At 36.6% G+C, this 17,956-nt stretch overlaps 1 protein-coding gene across 1 annotated transcript; it reads left to right on the forward strand.

The window, feature by feature from the left end:
• The first annotated feature begins 53 nt into the window (after positions 1-53).
• On the forward strand, positions 54-17,762 carry LOC102806154 (meiotic recombination protein DMC1 homolog). Its single transcript, XM_006824630.1, has 12 exons — positions 54-107; positions 759-803; positions 9,575-9,625; positions 10,122-10,217; positions 10,911-10,993; positions 11,431-11,598; positions 16,131-16,222; positions 16,457-16,530; positions 16,757-16,871; positions 17,236-17,296; positions 17,405-17,521; positions 17,693-17,762. Exons 1-12 carry the CDS (start codon positions 54-56, stop codon positions 17,760-17,762), a joined length of 1,026 nt encoding a protein of 341 aa, XP_006824693.1.
• Positions 17,763-17,956: the final 194 nt, after the last annotated feature.

The raw sequence follows: 17,956 nt of genomic DNA on the forward strand, positions 1-17,956 counted from the left end.
TTGCCAAACTATTCAAAGAAATTTAACGTTTAACATCAAATTTGTCAAAAACAATGGAAGATCAAGTTGTTGAAGAAGAAGTACAACTAAATGGAGAAGAAGAAGAGGTATTACCATTTTTTTTACTATTGTAAACACTAACAGTTCAAAATGAAATATATTATCGAAAAGGGGTTTCACATTCGACTTCACAGGGGGGGGGGGATATTTTATATTCATATATATTTTATAGTTATATTCATATTAGCCAGACATTGTTTCCCAATTCCTGTACATTATGGAGTCATAATTTTTTTTTTCTATAATAGTCCAGTCCTCCATTTTAAAATGAGCAAAAAAAAGTCCATTTGAATAATTGGTTATTTAGTATATAAATATTGCTTGACTCTTAGTAGTATATTGTGCAGTTCACAGTACATTTTCTTCTTCCAAGACTACATTCTAAGTTATTTATATATTATACTTGAATATGTTGTTTGGTGAAAATAATCTCTTTTTAAAATTGTCTGGTAAAACAATTCTTAAAATATTTGGGGCATGATTTATTTTATAGGCTTATCTGTTTATGTTCCCACCTGTATATTAGGCATACACAGAACACTGTGGTTATTAGTGCTTATTCAAATTTATTCATTTATGCAAATACATTCTTTTCAATTGTGAAAGTGTACTCGTATTGCTATGATCTATGATTCAATTATGATTATTGATATCTAGTATATATTAATTAAGATTTGGGTTTTTTGAACTTTTTTTAGGAATCCTTTTTCCAAGACATTGATATGCTGCAAAACCATGGAATTGTAAGTTTATTCACTTTCATTTTTTTTACATTAAAGGTGCAATATGAATGAGAACAAGTAATTGTTATTATTGTTCTTTCAGACTATATTTTGCTGAATGTATTTGATTTTTTTATGAACCAAATAATGTTAACCTTGCAGCACACATAGGGCAAAGTATTTATTCAATAATACACTGAAATTATAGGTATGGGCACTGATTGTTGTGGTAGTGTAAGGGTAGGGTACTCAGGTATTTAGCAACAATACCAACCCCAGTGCAATTATAACACTATATCCACTAAGATAACGACTGTGTGCTGATCGGACTGAATGATCGTGGGGACTAATACGCGTTGGTGTTGCTCAACACAATATCAAATAGTTAAATTAATAAAGACACTACTATGCAAAACATACGTCTCATAGATGTATTATTGGAATGCACTATCCTAGTATATACATGTAGTACACATTGGTGGATAAGAATAAAAGATACATAACACACGGTGTCAGAAATACAATTTACACTATAGGGGTACTATAGTGATAGATGCAGTTCAATATACACACGATTCAACTAAAATGTCCTATTTACTGGATTGTCCCACGTCGGCCCGGGCAATGTAGATGACCACAGGAAGCTAGTAGACGGTAGATTGACACATTCGGAGAATTCCTCGGAGATAAGGCAGCAGCCAGATACAGGAAGTGAGACGAACAATCAAATTCAGCAAAACGGTTCAATATAAAAAAATGTCAGAACATCAGGTACAAGAATAAACACTTCAACGCAGAACTCAGATAACAACAAGAAATGTCACGAATTTCCCTCACCACGCAAATTTACTCATTTGCATAATGCACATGTGTAGACCAACCTCTAAGACGATATTGTCATATCACGGCTATTTGTCAACAGAACTGTCAATAATGGCTCAGATACTGCTGCTGGCACTAAGAGTTCAAAATCTGTACGATAGAGTCATACACACACCCTTCAGACAATGCTAACACGATCCCGAAAGCTTCACGGCACCAACGTAGCAACCAGCATAGGAGGCAGCCATCTTGTACACAGTAAAACACACTATTGACTTATGAGGGAGCTTTTGCACACAAACTGTGAGGGCGCACTAATACAAAATACATATATCCTACACTCTCCCCTGGTTTTAGAAATGACGTCCCGACATTAACTTAAAAAGCTAACATGGTCACTCCTAACCTAACCTAACCTAAGCTTTTGACACAATGTCAAGTATTGTATTACAAATACTGCTAGACTCATCAATGAACTGTTCCTTCATTTTAGCAAGAAACTCCGCTTTCACTATCCAATCAGGTTTTGTACTTATGTGTGCATATGTAAGACGATTGGGGGGTTTAATTGCTCTAGTTGACCTTCTCAACGGCGGATCATCTTCTTCCGGTTGATCATCAACAGGGACAGTATCATCATCATCATCTTGAGCTTCAACCACCATGTCCTCTTCCACCACAGGCTCAGAACTTAACAAATGTTCATTAGTATCCATTTGAGCAATGGGTCGAACACTGTCATCTGTGTCATCTGGGGTTACTGGTAGCAGCACTTCAGATTCTTCTTCGCCACTGACTGGATTATCAGACTGATTAAGAGTATCAGTTACATGTACAGGTACGGCGGCTGGAATATATTCGATTCCAGTCTCACTTTCACTTGTAGAATCTTCACTATTTCTATCATCACTCTCTGGGTCACGACTTTGAAGAACTCTTTTCCTTCGTGTAGCATCTCGGTTATGCTGAGAGGATTGAGGAAAGGGCAAAGAAGAACAGGTAAGTAACAGGTTGCGATGCAATGTACGATCACGGCCTTTCTTGTGTTCTGAACGAACCACATAAACAGGAAGCTCTGAGTCAAGTTGCTTGACTACTCTGTAAGGATGACGTTCCCAACGATTAGCAAGTTTATGTTTACCTCTGATCCGCACGTTCCTGACTAACACTCTATCACCTGGATGAAGTATAGATTCTCGTGATTTCATGTCATATCTCTTCTTGTTACTATCTGCTGCCTTCTCAGCCTCTCTAGATGCAAGTTTGTAAGCAAAACTCAGTCTGTCTCTTAACGATTTAGCATACTCATGGTGAGTTCTGTTCACATTATCTTCCAGTTCTATACCCAGATATACATCAATGGGTAAGCGTGGATGTCGTCCAAACATTAAGTAGTACGGTGCAAAGCCTGTCGAATCATGTTTGGTACAATTATATGCATGTGCTAGGGGGGCTACATAAGATTTCCAATCTTGTTTCTTTTCATCACTCAGTGTACCCAGCATGCCTAGCAATGTTCTGTTCAGTCTCTCAACCTGACCATTCCCTTGTGGGTGGTAAGGTGTCGTCCTTGATTTCTCTATCCCTAGTAATTTGCACAGTTCACATATCACCTCAGACTCGAAATTACGACCTCTATCTGAATGTAACCTTGCGGGAAATCCATAATGAAAGAAGAAGTTCTCCCATAGATGTTTTGCTGTAGTTTTTGCGGTTTGGTTTCGTGTGGGTATGGCAACTGCATAGCGCGAGAAATGATCAGTAATCATGAGGATATCGGCAACACCACCTTTTGATTCCTCTAAGGAAAGAAAGTCCATGCAGACAAGTTCCATAGGGTAAGATGTTCTAATGTTAACCAACGGTGCAGTAACCTGTCGCCCTGATGTCTTACGTAATATACACTGCTCACAGTTTACTATCTTATGGTCAACATCCTGTGCCATTCTTGGCCAGTAAAACCTACTTCTCACCAGATCTAATGTTCTCTCCTTCCCTAAATGTCCAACATGATCATGTAGTCCTTCCAGTGCCCTCTTACGATAATCTTTTGGTAAAACCAGTTGATAAGACTTCTGGCCATCAACACCAGTATGCCAACGGTGTAGTACTCCACTTCGAAAACAAAGATGATCCCATTCTTTCAACATCAGTTGTACATCAGGCGATTCTGTTTTCCTCTCCTGCACACTTGGACGTTTATCCTCTATCTTGTAGTTATATACATGTTTGATGACCTCGTCCTGTAGTTGCAGTTCTTTCCACTGTGGCATGGTAATGGTCGGTAATGTTTCCCTACCAGGCCATGGCATTGGTTCATGAAGACTCTTGGGAATTGCCTCTGGATTAGTACTCAAGGATTCCACTAAGGGTGGCATAGCATTCACTGCCTGTCTATAGTTAAGGTTAGTCATGTGGTATTGACAAACAGCCTTAATCAAGTCATTATTTATCTGTCCTCTAACTTCTGGAGGATCTGTGTCACGTGGTATACGAGATAACCCATCTGCATCTCCATTTCTGCGACCAGGACGGTATTCAAGAGTGAAGTTATATGTAGATAGTGCTGCCAGCCATCGATGACCTGTAGCATCTAACTTGGCAGTGGTAGTGACATATGTTAAAGGGTTATTGTCTGTTACGACCTTGAAGTTATTACCATACAAGAACTCATGGAATTTCTCAGTCACCGACCATTTTAAGGCAAGAAATTCTAGTTTGTGAGCCGGGTAGTTCATCTCACTCCTTGAAAGGCCTCTACTAGCATAGGCTATGACTCGCTTTCTACCATTCTGCTCCTGATAAAGTGCAGCTCCTAAACCTGAGTAACTTGCATCAGTGTGAAGTTCAAACTTCAGATTGTAATCAGCAAAGCCAAGAATCGGTGGTGATGTGAGCTTCTCTATCAGAGTATCAAACGCATTTTGACATTCACTAGTCCACTTGAATTCAGGTTGAGGTTGCTGAGATTTATATCCTTTCTCACCCTTCCGCTTCTTTGAAGGAAGTCCTGCAGTGAGTCTGTGCAGCGGTTTACAAATCTTTGAAAACCCATCAACAAAACGCCTATAATAACCAGCGAACCCCACAAAAGACTTAACTTCTTTGGCACTCTTTGGGACTGGCCAAGTCTTCAAAGCTTTCAACTTTTCTGGATCAGTTTGAACACCTTCAGACGAGATCACATGACCAAGGTACTTGACCTCTTTACGAAACAACTGACACTTAGACAATTTGACCTTTAGACCGTACTTGTGTAATCTGTTTAGGACAGCTTCCAGTCTCTCTACATGTTCTTCAAATGTTTTCGAAAACACGATAATGTCATCAAGGTACACAAGACACTGCTTTAAATTGTAATCGCCCATGCATTTCTCCATGAGCCTTTGAAATGTACTCGGGGCATTAGTCAACCCGAAAGGCATGCGATTCGCCTCGTAGAATCCTAACGGCGTAGTGAAAGCGGTCTTATGTTTGTCTTCCTCCGCCACACCAATCTGCCAGTATCCACTCTTAAGATCTATCGATGAAAACCAGTGAGAACCACTCAATGTGTCAAGCGATTCTTCGATTCTTGGTAAAGCATACGAGTCACGAACGGTTTTGGCGTTCAATTTGCGGTAGTCAATGCATAGACGAGTTGAGCCATCCTTCTTGGCTACCAAGACAATGGGGGATGCATATTGACTATGAGATTCTCGAATGACACCTGCATCTAACATGCTCTGCAAGAGTAGTCTCAATTCATCATACTGTGAGGGTGGTATTCTTCTATGACGTTCTCGGGTAGGTATATTATCTGTAAGGTGTATTTTGTGTTCTACTGCCGTTGTGTAGCCCATATCATTCTCGTCTGATGCAAAGACTGGGGACATGCGATCCAACAATTCAAGTGCCTGTTCTCTCTGTGATCTGTCTATCGGTGACTCACTAAGGTCAAATTCTATATTTCTTCTCTTTGATGTCTCACAATACATTGATTTGGCACTTTGTCTACTTGCCATATCAAAAGTATCCTTGTTAGTTGTGCCAACACATACAGATTGTCGGTGGCACAATGCTTCATAACTTGATGGTTCACCTACCCACGTAACAGCTCGCACTTCACCTATCACATCTCTTGGTCTAACAGTAACAGACTTTGTCGAAATATTGTAGACATGCACTGGGACAAAACATTTGTTGCCAGCACATTTCATTGTCACAGCTGTTGGACTAACCATCAGACTACTAGATAGTCCATTGTTCTCAACAGGTTCAATGACAACAACATACTCGTCACCCTTTGGTCCAGCTTTTATGGCTCCATGAATGACAGTTGATTGGCCTGGTAGTATGTTAACAGGTTGTTTTGAATTAGCCCTTACTTCACCCAGATAGCCAGCTTTCCCACAGAAACGGTCTCTTGCGTTCAATCGGTGGTAGGCAGCTTTCCATACTGGTGACATATCTATGTTTCTCATGTAGCGAGAACCACACGTCTCTCTGCAGTACTCTCTACACTCCAACAACACATTAGTACCAACAGTGAGAGGCACGGTACTATTATAACAATTATCTGGAACAACAAGAGTCAATACATCAAACACACCATCGTTACCAAAAGCCTCCAAGGGAAATGTCAACTGCAACTCAAGGTACCCCAAAAACGGTACATGATGACCTCCTGCACCCTCGATGGACAAGAAATCAGTTACCGGTTTAATGGACAGTTCCGACAAGTTTTGCTTGTAGAAAGACTCACTAATGGTGGTTACCTGAGAACCAGTGTCAATCAAACACTTACAATTTACACCATTGACAGTTGCCATTTCCTCATTAGCTTTACCAACGATCCTATTCATCACACTTGCTGAACCAAGGAGGACATGTTTAGGGCTCACCATCAATCTACCTACTGCTCGCCCTGTGGCAGAGGCAGCTTGACGTTTAAATTCTTTGTCCACGTACCTGGAGTTTTATGGTTTGGACAGTTTTTCACGTAATGTCCTTCCTCACCACAACCGAAGCACGGCCCCTTAGCTGGTCTTCTTTCTTGTGGCCTTCCTCTTTCTGTTTGTGTAGACTCTTTATTCTCTAATCGAGCTAACCGTTCTGTCAGTTGTTGGATTGTCTTCCGAAGCTCACGCATTTCAGAAACAGATTCAGTTGATTCTTTCTCTGCAACCACTGACTGTCGAGCCTGGCCAGAACGAGGTTGTTTTGTAGTCACCTCACTCTTGCTTTCCCTCACTTCTTCTTCTGCCAGTCTTACAACTTGTAGTAAGCGATCAAATGATTCACAACCTCTGTACTCATGCCTTGCTATGTTCTTCACCTGTTCCTCTCGTAGACCTCTCCAGAACACAGTCCTCAGCGTTTCATCCACAGCTGTGTCTGTTATGCCGCCACGGTCTCTTGCCTTATGAATGGCTAATTCTAAGCGACACCCATAATCAGCACAACTTTCACCTTCTTTCTGTACACTATTGTAGAATTGCTGTAGCAATGTTGCACCACTTTCCACAACACCATACCTTCCTTCCAACTTAGCAACAATGTCATCCAAGGTGGCACCTGACCCTAAGCGCATAATGATTTCATAGGCCTGACCTCTTAGTGACCTTCTGATAATAGGGACCAACACGTCAGAACTATGAGTGGCACGTAAACACTCAATCTCATACTTCCAGGCGACAAAACTAACATCAGCCTTGTTACTTGCAATACCAGAAAACGTGGACAGACGTGGTGGTTGAAACATGGCTGGCGGCAACATTACAGGAATATTACTACTGTAATTACCAGAAAGGTTATTAGTAGTTGTTCTCACCTTGGAGCCATCTGACGACTGGTCAGGTATAGGTGGTGGCGTTGTATTATTACCATCGACATGTCTTGCTTTATTTTCATTTCTTCTAAGCTGTTTTCTCATGAAAGAAGGAACTAGAGCAACTGTTAGTACTGAAGAGCCAAGTTCAACCTTATTGAGTGTGTTAATGGCCTGAAGTGCATGTGTTTTATCAGCATATTGAAACAGACCATATCCCTCATGTTGTTGTGTTTCAGCATCAATCGGTAACACAACCTTAACGATCTCACCAAACTCCTGAAAACGTTCTACAATTTGTTCTTTACTGAACTCAGGGGGAATATCATCAACAAGTACAGAACACTCTATGTCATCCTCAGGAACACCTTCAGAAGCCATTATTAAGCAGTATGTAAAAATGACCTAAGAACTGTGAAAATACAAGATGTTAATGATGCAATTTATGTTTACAAACGGAAAAAAAAAAGAATCTATATTCTAGTGACCATGTAGCATACACTATGTCTACCAACAGGGGATAATTGTAACAATGTAACAAATGGCATACACTGGTAACTGCACAAGGTGGATGACACTTGTAGTATATAAAAGTTTGCACTGTAACAGTATTAGGTACACTGAATGAATAATATTAAGTAAAGGATACACTGTAGCACATGGATGGTCACACTGTAGCCACTTGCTTCAAGTTCAAAGTAGACTGTTGTGACCTAACACCTAAGTGTTAAAAATACTAAGATTCTTAAAATTTGTAAAATACACTGTAGAAATACAAAAATACAAGTAGAATGATGTAAAATAAAATATCAATGCACAACAAAAAGGGTAGTGGGAGTCCTGACCAAACTAGTCCAATTCAACTCACTATACTACTACTGTACACTAAGGGTGCTGTACAAGCACAGCCTACAATTCAAGTTTTCAAACAGTAGATACACAACTTAAAAAATACAGCAACACAGCCCCACGTTGGGCGCCAAATGTAAGGGTAGGGTACTCAGGTATTTAGCAACAATACCAACCCCAGTGCAATTATAACACTATATCCACTAAGATAACGACTGTGTGCTGATCGGACTGAATGATCGTGGGGACTAATACGCGTTGGTGTTGCTCAACACAATATCAAATAGTTAAATTAATAAAGACACTACTATGCAAAACATACGTCTCATAGATGTATTATTGGAATGCACTATCCTAGTATATACATGTAGTACACATTGGTGGATAAGAATAAAAGATACATAACACACGGTGTCAGAAATACAATTTACACTATAGGGGTACTATAGTGATAGATGCAGTTCAATATACACACGATTCAACTAAAATGTCCTATTTACTGGATTGTCCCACGTCGGCCCGGGCAATGTAGATGACCACAGGAAGCTAGTAGACGGTAGATTGACACATTCGGAGAATTCCTCGGAGATAAGGCAGCAGCCAGATACAGGAAGTGAGACGAACAATCAAATTCAGCAAAACGGTTCAATATAAAAAAATGTCAGAACATCAGGTACAAGAATAAACACTTCAACGCAGAACTCAGATAACAACAAGAAATGTCACGAATTTCCCTCACCACGCAAATTTACTCATTTGCATAATGCACATGTGTAGACCAACCTCTAAGACGATATTGTCATATCACGGCTATTTGTCAACAGAACTGTCAATAATGGCTCAGATACTGCTGCTGGCACTAAGAGTTCAAAATCTGTACGATAGAGTCATACACACACCCTTCAGACAATGCTAACACGATCCCGAAAGCTTCACGGCACCAACGTAGCAACCAGCATAGGAGGCAGCCATCTTGTACACAGTAAAACACACTATTGACTTATGAGGGAGCTTTTGCACACAAACTGTGAGGGCGCACTAATACAAAATACATATATCCTACAGTAGGTACATTAACAGTCACTGCACATAATATTAAAAAAAAGCTGCTGCTCAAACTGCAAAAGCAACATTTTGAATTATGATAAATTCTATTTCAATTTGGTTGTGAACATACTGTGTCAGGCAGTATTTAAAATGACATGTTCTTCATATTACATCTGTAAAATCTCTGTTTCATGATGATTTATTCATCAACAATACTAACATTTTATATGTACATGTATTGATAATACTATTTTTTTTTTATTAGAATGTTGCTGACATAAAGAAGTTGAAGTTAGCAGGAATATGCACAATAAAGGCATGTAGATTTTTCAGTCAAAACAATGATAGTCCTTTCGTCTGTGATTTAACAGTGTTATAACTTGTTTTATTTGGATATTACTATCAAGAAGACAAATGCAATTAACAAACTCCACAATGTATGCAAAACATATACAAACTGTTCGTGGTATGCTTACCTACTCTGATAGTCATAGTGGTCACTGCCATGTCAGCTGATGATGAAGGACATCAAGGAGTGTGACTCAACGATATGCATGGTGACATGATCAATTTGTTCTGCTCTGTTGAGTAGATTGTAGTATAGATTTATGCGGAAATAAAAAAAAATGTAAATGTCAAAAAAGGTCAAAACTTTTTTTATATTGGTCATCATGCTTCTTTTAGTGACACTTTTTCACAAAAATAAAGTCTTTTAATTTGTGTTGTACAACTACAACTACAAATTCAAATTCTTATCTCGATAAATGATATATTATCAAATACATAGCCTAATCTATCTTCTTGTTGGATAGGGCATTCTCATGACAACTCGTAAACGACTATGTGCCATCAAGGGGATATCAGAAGCCAAAATGGAAAAGATTAAAGAAGCCTGTAATAAATTAATGGTGAGCTTGTTGTAAATTAGAATCATTTATTTCCACATGACATGATGGAATACTGGGAGATTACTGTTTATTAATGGACCACTATTTCTGATGGGATCAGATGTCTCAATCATTTATTGCAGAGAACAATTTATAGGAAAACGATCTGTTTTCATTTTTGAGAAGAGAACTAGCACATTTTCTAGGGAAAGAAATAAAATCTGTCCCCAAATCCCAGTCTAGCTATCTCTTAATATAAATAATGGTCTACCGTAATCCTTAACATGTTTTTCATCCTATCTTAATAGTTGAATTCAATTTTTTGGGTTAATTTTAAAATGCAAATTATGAAATCATTCTGTCCAGCAGTGTTCCTTCTAAGCCTTATTTTCGCTCAATTTTCTCAGATTCAATTGTAGTTTCTCAGTGAAATTTTGTCTTTTGAGAAACTTTCCATGCATTTTGTATGCAGAAAAAACATTTCAAGGGGAAAATGGGCAAATTTTCACAGTATTTTCAAGATTCAAAAAAATTAAAGGGAACAGTGCTGTCCAGAAACATAGTGTACTTGGTAAATGTTATCTACTTCTTTCCAGGGATCTAGTACAGCTTTCATACATTGTCTTTTACTTCAAATTATCAAGATTATTTATTAACAGCCTGTTGAACGGGACAAATAATCACATCCATTCTTTTGTTATCATGTGTGTGTAGGATCCTGGATTTTTGACAGCATTGGAATTCAGCGAGAGGCGTAAAAATGTATTTAAAGTAACAACAGGAAGCTCAGAACTAGAGTAAGTGACACTGATTGAGTGTTATGAAGGCCTCAGAAGCCCAGACTTGAATGCTTTGGTATCTTTAAAATAGTTTCCTTCACAATTTTATGTGTAATGCATTATTTTTGAAATTTGGCCATCAAAATTCGGTAGCAACTAAATTTATTCTGTAAATTATTTTTACAAAATTTACATAAGTTCATGTGTTTCTAATTATGTTAACCTGTAATATATAATAATATGGGGCTACTTTATTTTAGGAGTACTTTTCAAATTTGAATTCAGGCTACTGTGGGATAAGACTTTTCATGAACTCTATATTGTTTACATGGGATAGAAAGTGTTAATGCAACTTGAAGGTTTATATAATGCACTGAAATACACACAATGTACCACAATCATTTACCTGACAATAACAGCAACATTAGCATAAATCATATTTTATCATTTTATAGTAAGCTTCTTGGTGGAGGAATTGAAAGTATGGCTATAACGGAAGCATTTGGAGAGTTTCGTACTGGTAAAACTCAGATATCACATACCCTGTGTGTTACTACACAACTACCAGGAGCTAATGGCTACCCTGGAGGAAAAGTGGTATTTATTGATACAGAAAATACGTTGTATCCTTTATTATATAATACTTGACTGGAGTACCGGTATTGATTTTTCTAATTTATCTGCTACCGGTATATGCTTATTAGTCCTCATTAGATGAAGTCTGAATTATGCTTTGTGTTCACTGCATGCATATGTCTGTGTATCTGTCCAATATGACTGGATCAATTTTGTACAAAGGCAAGTTTTTTGTTCTGTTGACCTTAGACCAACTGGTGTTATTTAACACTAAAAATCAACATTTGCTCATGTCATCAACCATTTTTTAGGCATTCCTGAACCAATTTCACTTAAGCCTGTTAGTCACATTATTAATGGTGGGTTACTGATGCATGTCAGCCATTTTGTTTTTCATAAGGTTTCTACTAGTTTCTTACACACAATTTTACAGATTGGGTAGACATTATTAGTCCCCGTTCAGGCGCAGCCTGAAAAGGGGACTTTATAATTCAGGTTTTGTCCGTTTTCCGTCTCCAACATTTTCTCAGAAATTCTACAGCAGGTATCAGTGAAACTTGGCAGGTTGATGAACAAGTGTCTTCCGAGTATGCATGTAATTTTTTTTCCAGATCTGAAAATCCTAAGTGGGTCTTTTTCACGTTTTTTATCAAAAATTACCTCTCCCGGCAACATTGACAGAACATCTGCGCATGCTCAGAATAAATTAATTACTGTAAAATACTTTATTTTTGCTTGCAACATTTTTTTGCTATTTTCGCTGAAGGAATGTTTCAGTTAAAATAAAATCCAGCGAATATTCCCTTTTTCTTATATTTTACAGTCAAACTTGTCAAAAATCAATGAAAATAAATTCAATACAAAAAACAGCCAGAAAAAGTCTTTTCAGCAAATGATAATTCCAGCTGAAATAAAATATTTTACAGTAGATTAGATCTGTGAGTAACGCTACAGCACGTGATTTCTCCATTGCGTGCAATATTTATTATAGTACTGTTTATACATGTATTCTGTTTGGCTCAGTGGTCTCATTCACTAGTTACTAGAAGAACTAGTAACCTTATTTGATTTCAAGAACTTCAAGAAGGCGGCATAAGAGACGTGTTTGCAAAGGTAAGTTCTCCAGTTTCAGCAAAATTGAATGTATTTTGGGGTACGATTGGTGTACATTCCGTGACGTACGTACGGACTGGAATATTATGATGATTGCCAGCTTTATATTCTTGTGAAAAGCTAAAAAAGCAAACAATTGTCTCCAATCTACGAAACTAGTTTGTAAATTGTATACCCTGTCATGGGGACATAGTTTCAAGTAAATCGTTATCCGGTCTTTTGCTTGTGTCGCGATTTCCGAAAGATCCACAACTCGGGGGGGGGGGTGTCCCTGTGTCGATTAACTTATTCATTATATAATAGTAGGTTGCCTATGATTATATTCGTATTTTTATGTTGTGGGCATTAAACTGTTAGTTGTAATGAAGATTTTGACGATCTCGTGCGATTCAACATGGCCGATGTGCAGTGACAACACGTGTATGGACGGTCGGTCGAGTAGTCTTCAACGGACCATGCCCGGCGTTATTTCGGAATTTTTTTTTTTAATTTTTTTTTTAATATTTTAGATATTTCATTTACTCCTGGCGCCTAAAAGAGTGTAATTTATATTTTACAGTAGTCATTGACACCTATTGTGAATAGCCAGAATGGGTAAGCTTCGTTTCGACAAGGAGCTGTTATTTCTGCGAACAATGTTAAAATATTCTTTGAATGCTCAGTTTATATTTTGAAAACAACTAATTTTTTGATTAAAAAAAATCATGCCGTTTTCCCCGTCAAAATCAAAGCATAAATATCTTGCTAGAACATCGTTTATGATGAAACTAAGTTGAATATTACTTCCAATTTATAAAAATTCAACGAATTAAATTTTTGTGCGTTATTATAATCATTACTGAATAATAATCAACAATTGCAATACTTCGAAAACAAGTAAGTTATTCACTTGCGAAACACAGAATGACCAGATTGTGCTACCGTGATCATTTGCTACTGGTACTAACCACTAAGCAATGTATTCGTGTTTGTATTTATTCGAAACTTCTTTTAGAACATACTTTACTTTTCGTTATCAACAAGATTATAAAAAAATAATGCATGTTACAGTATGTGAATTTTTTGGGGCGATTCAATTCCAACATTTCGTGATGAACCAAAGGCCTTTCACTCTTCTCTTGAGTGTGACACCTAAACCAGAGGTTTTATGGTGTATAAACTGGCACTAAATGAAAAGGCTGTTGAACCTTATTCAAATTTATAAGTACATGTTATTATGCATTTCATTATGAAAACTGACTAAATTAATTGTGATCTTATTTTTAATTATGATTATGATTTATATCGGTAATGACGTTTTCATCCAATATTAATTGTGCAATTGTTAAAATGCCTACCTACACATTTATTGTTTTTGTTTCTGTTGCCCTGAAATAGACATCTGTAAAAAAAAAAAAAAAAATTAAAAAAAATCATGCTTGATTAAAGTTCAAAAAAAAAAAGATGTAGTCATGTAGCCCCTTCCTGTTACCTGTTTTCAACTTCTTCCAAAGTAAAACTGGCGAAGCCTTGTAATTGCCATACAATAATCAACTGTGGGAAAACTTGTATGTTATTGAAAATCTTTATTTTGTTGTCTGTGAATTAATATAATATTTGAAATGGCGTAATGGTGCAAAATATTCTCAAACAATCGGTCTTCTGATGAAACTATACTACACTGCGCATTTATGCACAGTCAGTATCCCAATGCGCGATCACAGCTTACTAAGTGATGATGGTGGTTGAAATGGAAAACTGAATACAAAAATCCAGTAATATTTCAAACGAATTTCCGTCTGCTGTGAATGCATGTTTCGTTGCATCAAATAAATAACCCAATTTTATGATAGAAGCTTGCAATCTTGTGCCATACAGGGTCAAGTGATTGAGCAATAACAAATGTGATTTTATGTATTAGGTCATTGAATGTATCCAAAAACATGGTACCAATGATATGAAATTTCAGGAGTGCTCGCTGAAGGTTTATCAATCTTGCGTATTGTCTTGTTCTTTTTCAATCCTGCATTTCAGTTACTAGAATTCATACTAAAAAAATAGTTTCTGTTTTTCTTCTAATAATTCGGCCACTTTCAAAAACAAGTATTTTTCCATGGTCGAAATGCAAGAAGAATACAAAACTACTGTGATTTCATACCTGTAGGGCCATTGTCAATTAGTTCGCCTGATCAACACAGCGTTATACGTAGGACTGATATTGAATCACGGAGAGTAAAATCTTGTGATACTAATCTCTAGAACCAACTCAGATTGGTACATATGTATTATGAACCGACATGTGTATATCTTTGACTATACTCATTTTAAACTTTTTTTTTACAGTGGTGCTGTGAACTGAATTTTTTCTGGGTTCCTACAACATGGAGTGTCAGGGACTTTATCGAAATGTTGTACACAAAGTTCATAAAATCCTGAATATATCTAGAAGTCAAAATTAAATGGTTTACAGTATTTTATACCATTAATAATAATTGAAATGCAATAATATCACTGCACTAAAAAGACTTCAAACAATTATTGTTACTTCTCCAGTGCAGGTTATGAGCAGACCAACCTTTACTTGCTCTGAAAACATAGCTTTTACAATTGTTTTAATTAACAGATGTTGTTCTATGTACAATGAATACATTTTAAATAATAAACCTTACTGTGTTAACAAATTGTATTTGACAACATGAGAATGATTCTGATGCCCAGTGGTGATGTTGAAACAAACCCAGGTCTTGGTAATATACTAAGACCTGACAAAGAAGTCATGTACATCAAGGTTCACTCAGATTTATGAATGCAGTTTCTTGAGCAAGTATACATGTATGACAAATAGTTTTGTTGCACTTGTGTACTCTGAGATTCTGAACATGGGTCAGTGGAAGTTTTTAGTTGTCAGTACAAAACTAGATCATCGGAAATCACTTTATGATGAGTTGTAACCACAAAGAGTACATATTTATACACCTGTTTGCAGATGTTCCTTGTACAATTTTATAATCAAATAACAGGGACTGTGACATTTCATGTCTTGTTTTTAACTATTTCTCGAACATGCTTCGACTGATTTTGTTATAATGGTAAACATATGCATGTACATTTTATGACTGACTGGTGACCATTTTAGTTCAAATGTTATTCAGGCATGTATTGGCCAATTTTATTCGAACCTGGTTGATTATCACACATTATGGTTTTGGTGCACATCAGTTTGCATTGTGATTTTATTCACAATAGCCAATTAGTGGTCATATTGTTTATATTTTTATATCCTTAACCATTTCTAGAACATACATTGACCTATTTTTTTCAAAAAAAATTCTCTTCTCTTAGTGGGTAACACACTATCATGCTGAATACTCCTGCAACATTTAATTATTATAGACATCTTTCTTTGTTTATAATTCACATGTCTGAACAGGGCCTATTTCATTGACAATAAATTGCAAATATTTCTTTAATTCACTGTAATTTGCAGTCGCCCAGCTCGTTTAAGAGACATTGCTGATAGATTCAATCTTGATCACGAGGCTATGCTGGACAATGTGTTGTATGCAAGGGCATATACAAGTATGTAACTTTAAATATTATTCAAATAGGTAGTGAAGACTCTTATTGTACACAAGCATAAAAACAAAAGAATGTAACAAGTCATTGTGTGAGGGCAGTATTACAGTTTGCCACTTACAGGAGAACCTGCTCAGCAATATTTGATTGACATTCAGTGCTGCATAGTGGTTGATTGAATTGATATTCAAAATGTAAAAAAAAATTGTCTTAACTCTTTAACTTCTTTTTTATAAGGTGAACACCAGCATGAACTGCTTGAACATGTTGCAGCAAAGTTTCATGAAGAACCAGGAGTGTTTAAATTGCTGGTAACAAAAATGCTATCACTTTAAATTCTACTATATCACACCAATTGTATTACAATTTATCAACAAAAATGATTAATCATTTGTAATTTAATTGTAACATATTTGCATTTATAATTTGTGTCAGCTCAACTGAACAAGCTAGTGAAAATAAATTAAATACCTCATGATATTAAAGATTTATAAGTTTCTGTTTTTCTTCTTATTGATTTTTCTAATAATTTTTTAGATTGTAGATTCTATCATGGCCTTATTCAGAGTTGATTTTAGTGGTAGAGGAGAGTTAGCAGACAGACAGCAGAAACTAGCTCAGATGTTATCAAGACTACAAAAGATATCTGAAGGTAAACTTATTGAATAGTAGCATAGCACAAATCAGAGCCTGAAATTAAACCAACAAGTCCAGCCAAATTGATGAGTGAAGTTTAATACTGTAAAATGTGTTTGAAAATATAAAGATGTAGTCCAAAGCATAACCAAGCTGCATGGCAAACGCGTCTTCCACAATTTCTGCTGATTAACACAAATCTAACTATCTACCCTATTATGGAACATGTTGTATATCTACAGGATACCATGTTTGCTCTATTGGGAAGAAATTCGCATACAACAGTTGCATGTATTGTATACTGGATCACCATATAAAGACTTATTTTATCATCGACATGCTATACATTTACTATAATAGAATGTTTTTATTTATTTCAGAATATAATGTTGCAGTATTCATCACAAACCAGATGACATCTGATCCTGGTGCTACCATGTCGTAAGTGCATCTACTTAGTCCCAAATTATTAACTGCAATATTCAATCACATGCAAATTATTAAGGTCAAGGTCCTATACAAAATGAATCTTTTTTTCTTTGATACTAGTTTCCAAGCTGACCCAAAGAAGCCAATTGGAGGTCACATTCTAGCCCATGCTTCCACTGTACGCATCAGTCTGAAAAAAGGGCGTGGAGAATTGAGGATAGCAAAAATTTATGACAGGTAAAAAGTCAAACCACCACCACCACCACAATTGAGTTTTTTTAAATGACAGTTATATCTGTTGCAGCAAATGGACAGTATCATTCCACAGATTGGGTTTTGTCAGAATGTTGTAGTTCACCACTGATTGCAAAACAATGAAGTGTTACCATGTTTTTAACTTTATTTCAGTCCTGATCTGCCAGAAAATGAAGCAACTTTTGCTATATCAACTGGTGGCATTATTGATGCCAAGGAATAAACAGAAGCGAGACCTACTTGTGAAGCCTTGGTTAAATTTCAAGGTGATATGTTTTTACAACTAAGTAACACGACACATCAAATAGCTTTCAAGTAAAAACTCAAATTAGTTTTGAGGAGTTTTAATTTTTCAATTATTTTGACGTAGCACCATTTTTAATCCACATACTGTCATGTAGTTTTTATATTTATACG

Source organism: Saccoglossus kowalevskii, chromosome 8 (genome assembly GCF_978046115.1).
Source record: "Saccoglossus kowalevskii chromosome 8, keSacKowa6.1, whole genome shotgun sequence".
Taxonomy (NCBI): Eukaryota; Metazoa; Hemichordata; class Enteropneusta; family Harrimaniidae; genus Saccoglossus; species Saccoglossus kowalevskii.

Excerpts from the sequence above, each read along its gene's own strand:
- LOC102806154 (XM_006824630.1), top strand. The coding sequence starts at position 54 with ATGGAAGATCAAGTTGTTGAAGAAGAAGTACAACTAAATGGAGAAGAA. Across the intron at positions 804-9,574 it reads TGCTGCAAAACCATGGAATT|AATGTTGCTGACATAAAGAA; the intron begins GTAAGTTTATTC and ends TTTTTTTATTAG. Across the intron at positions 10,994-11,430 it reads ACAGGAAGCTCAGAACTAGA|TAAGCTTCTTGGTGGAGGAA; the intron begins GTAAGTGACACT and ends ATCATTTTATAG.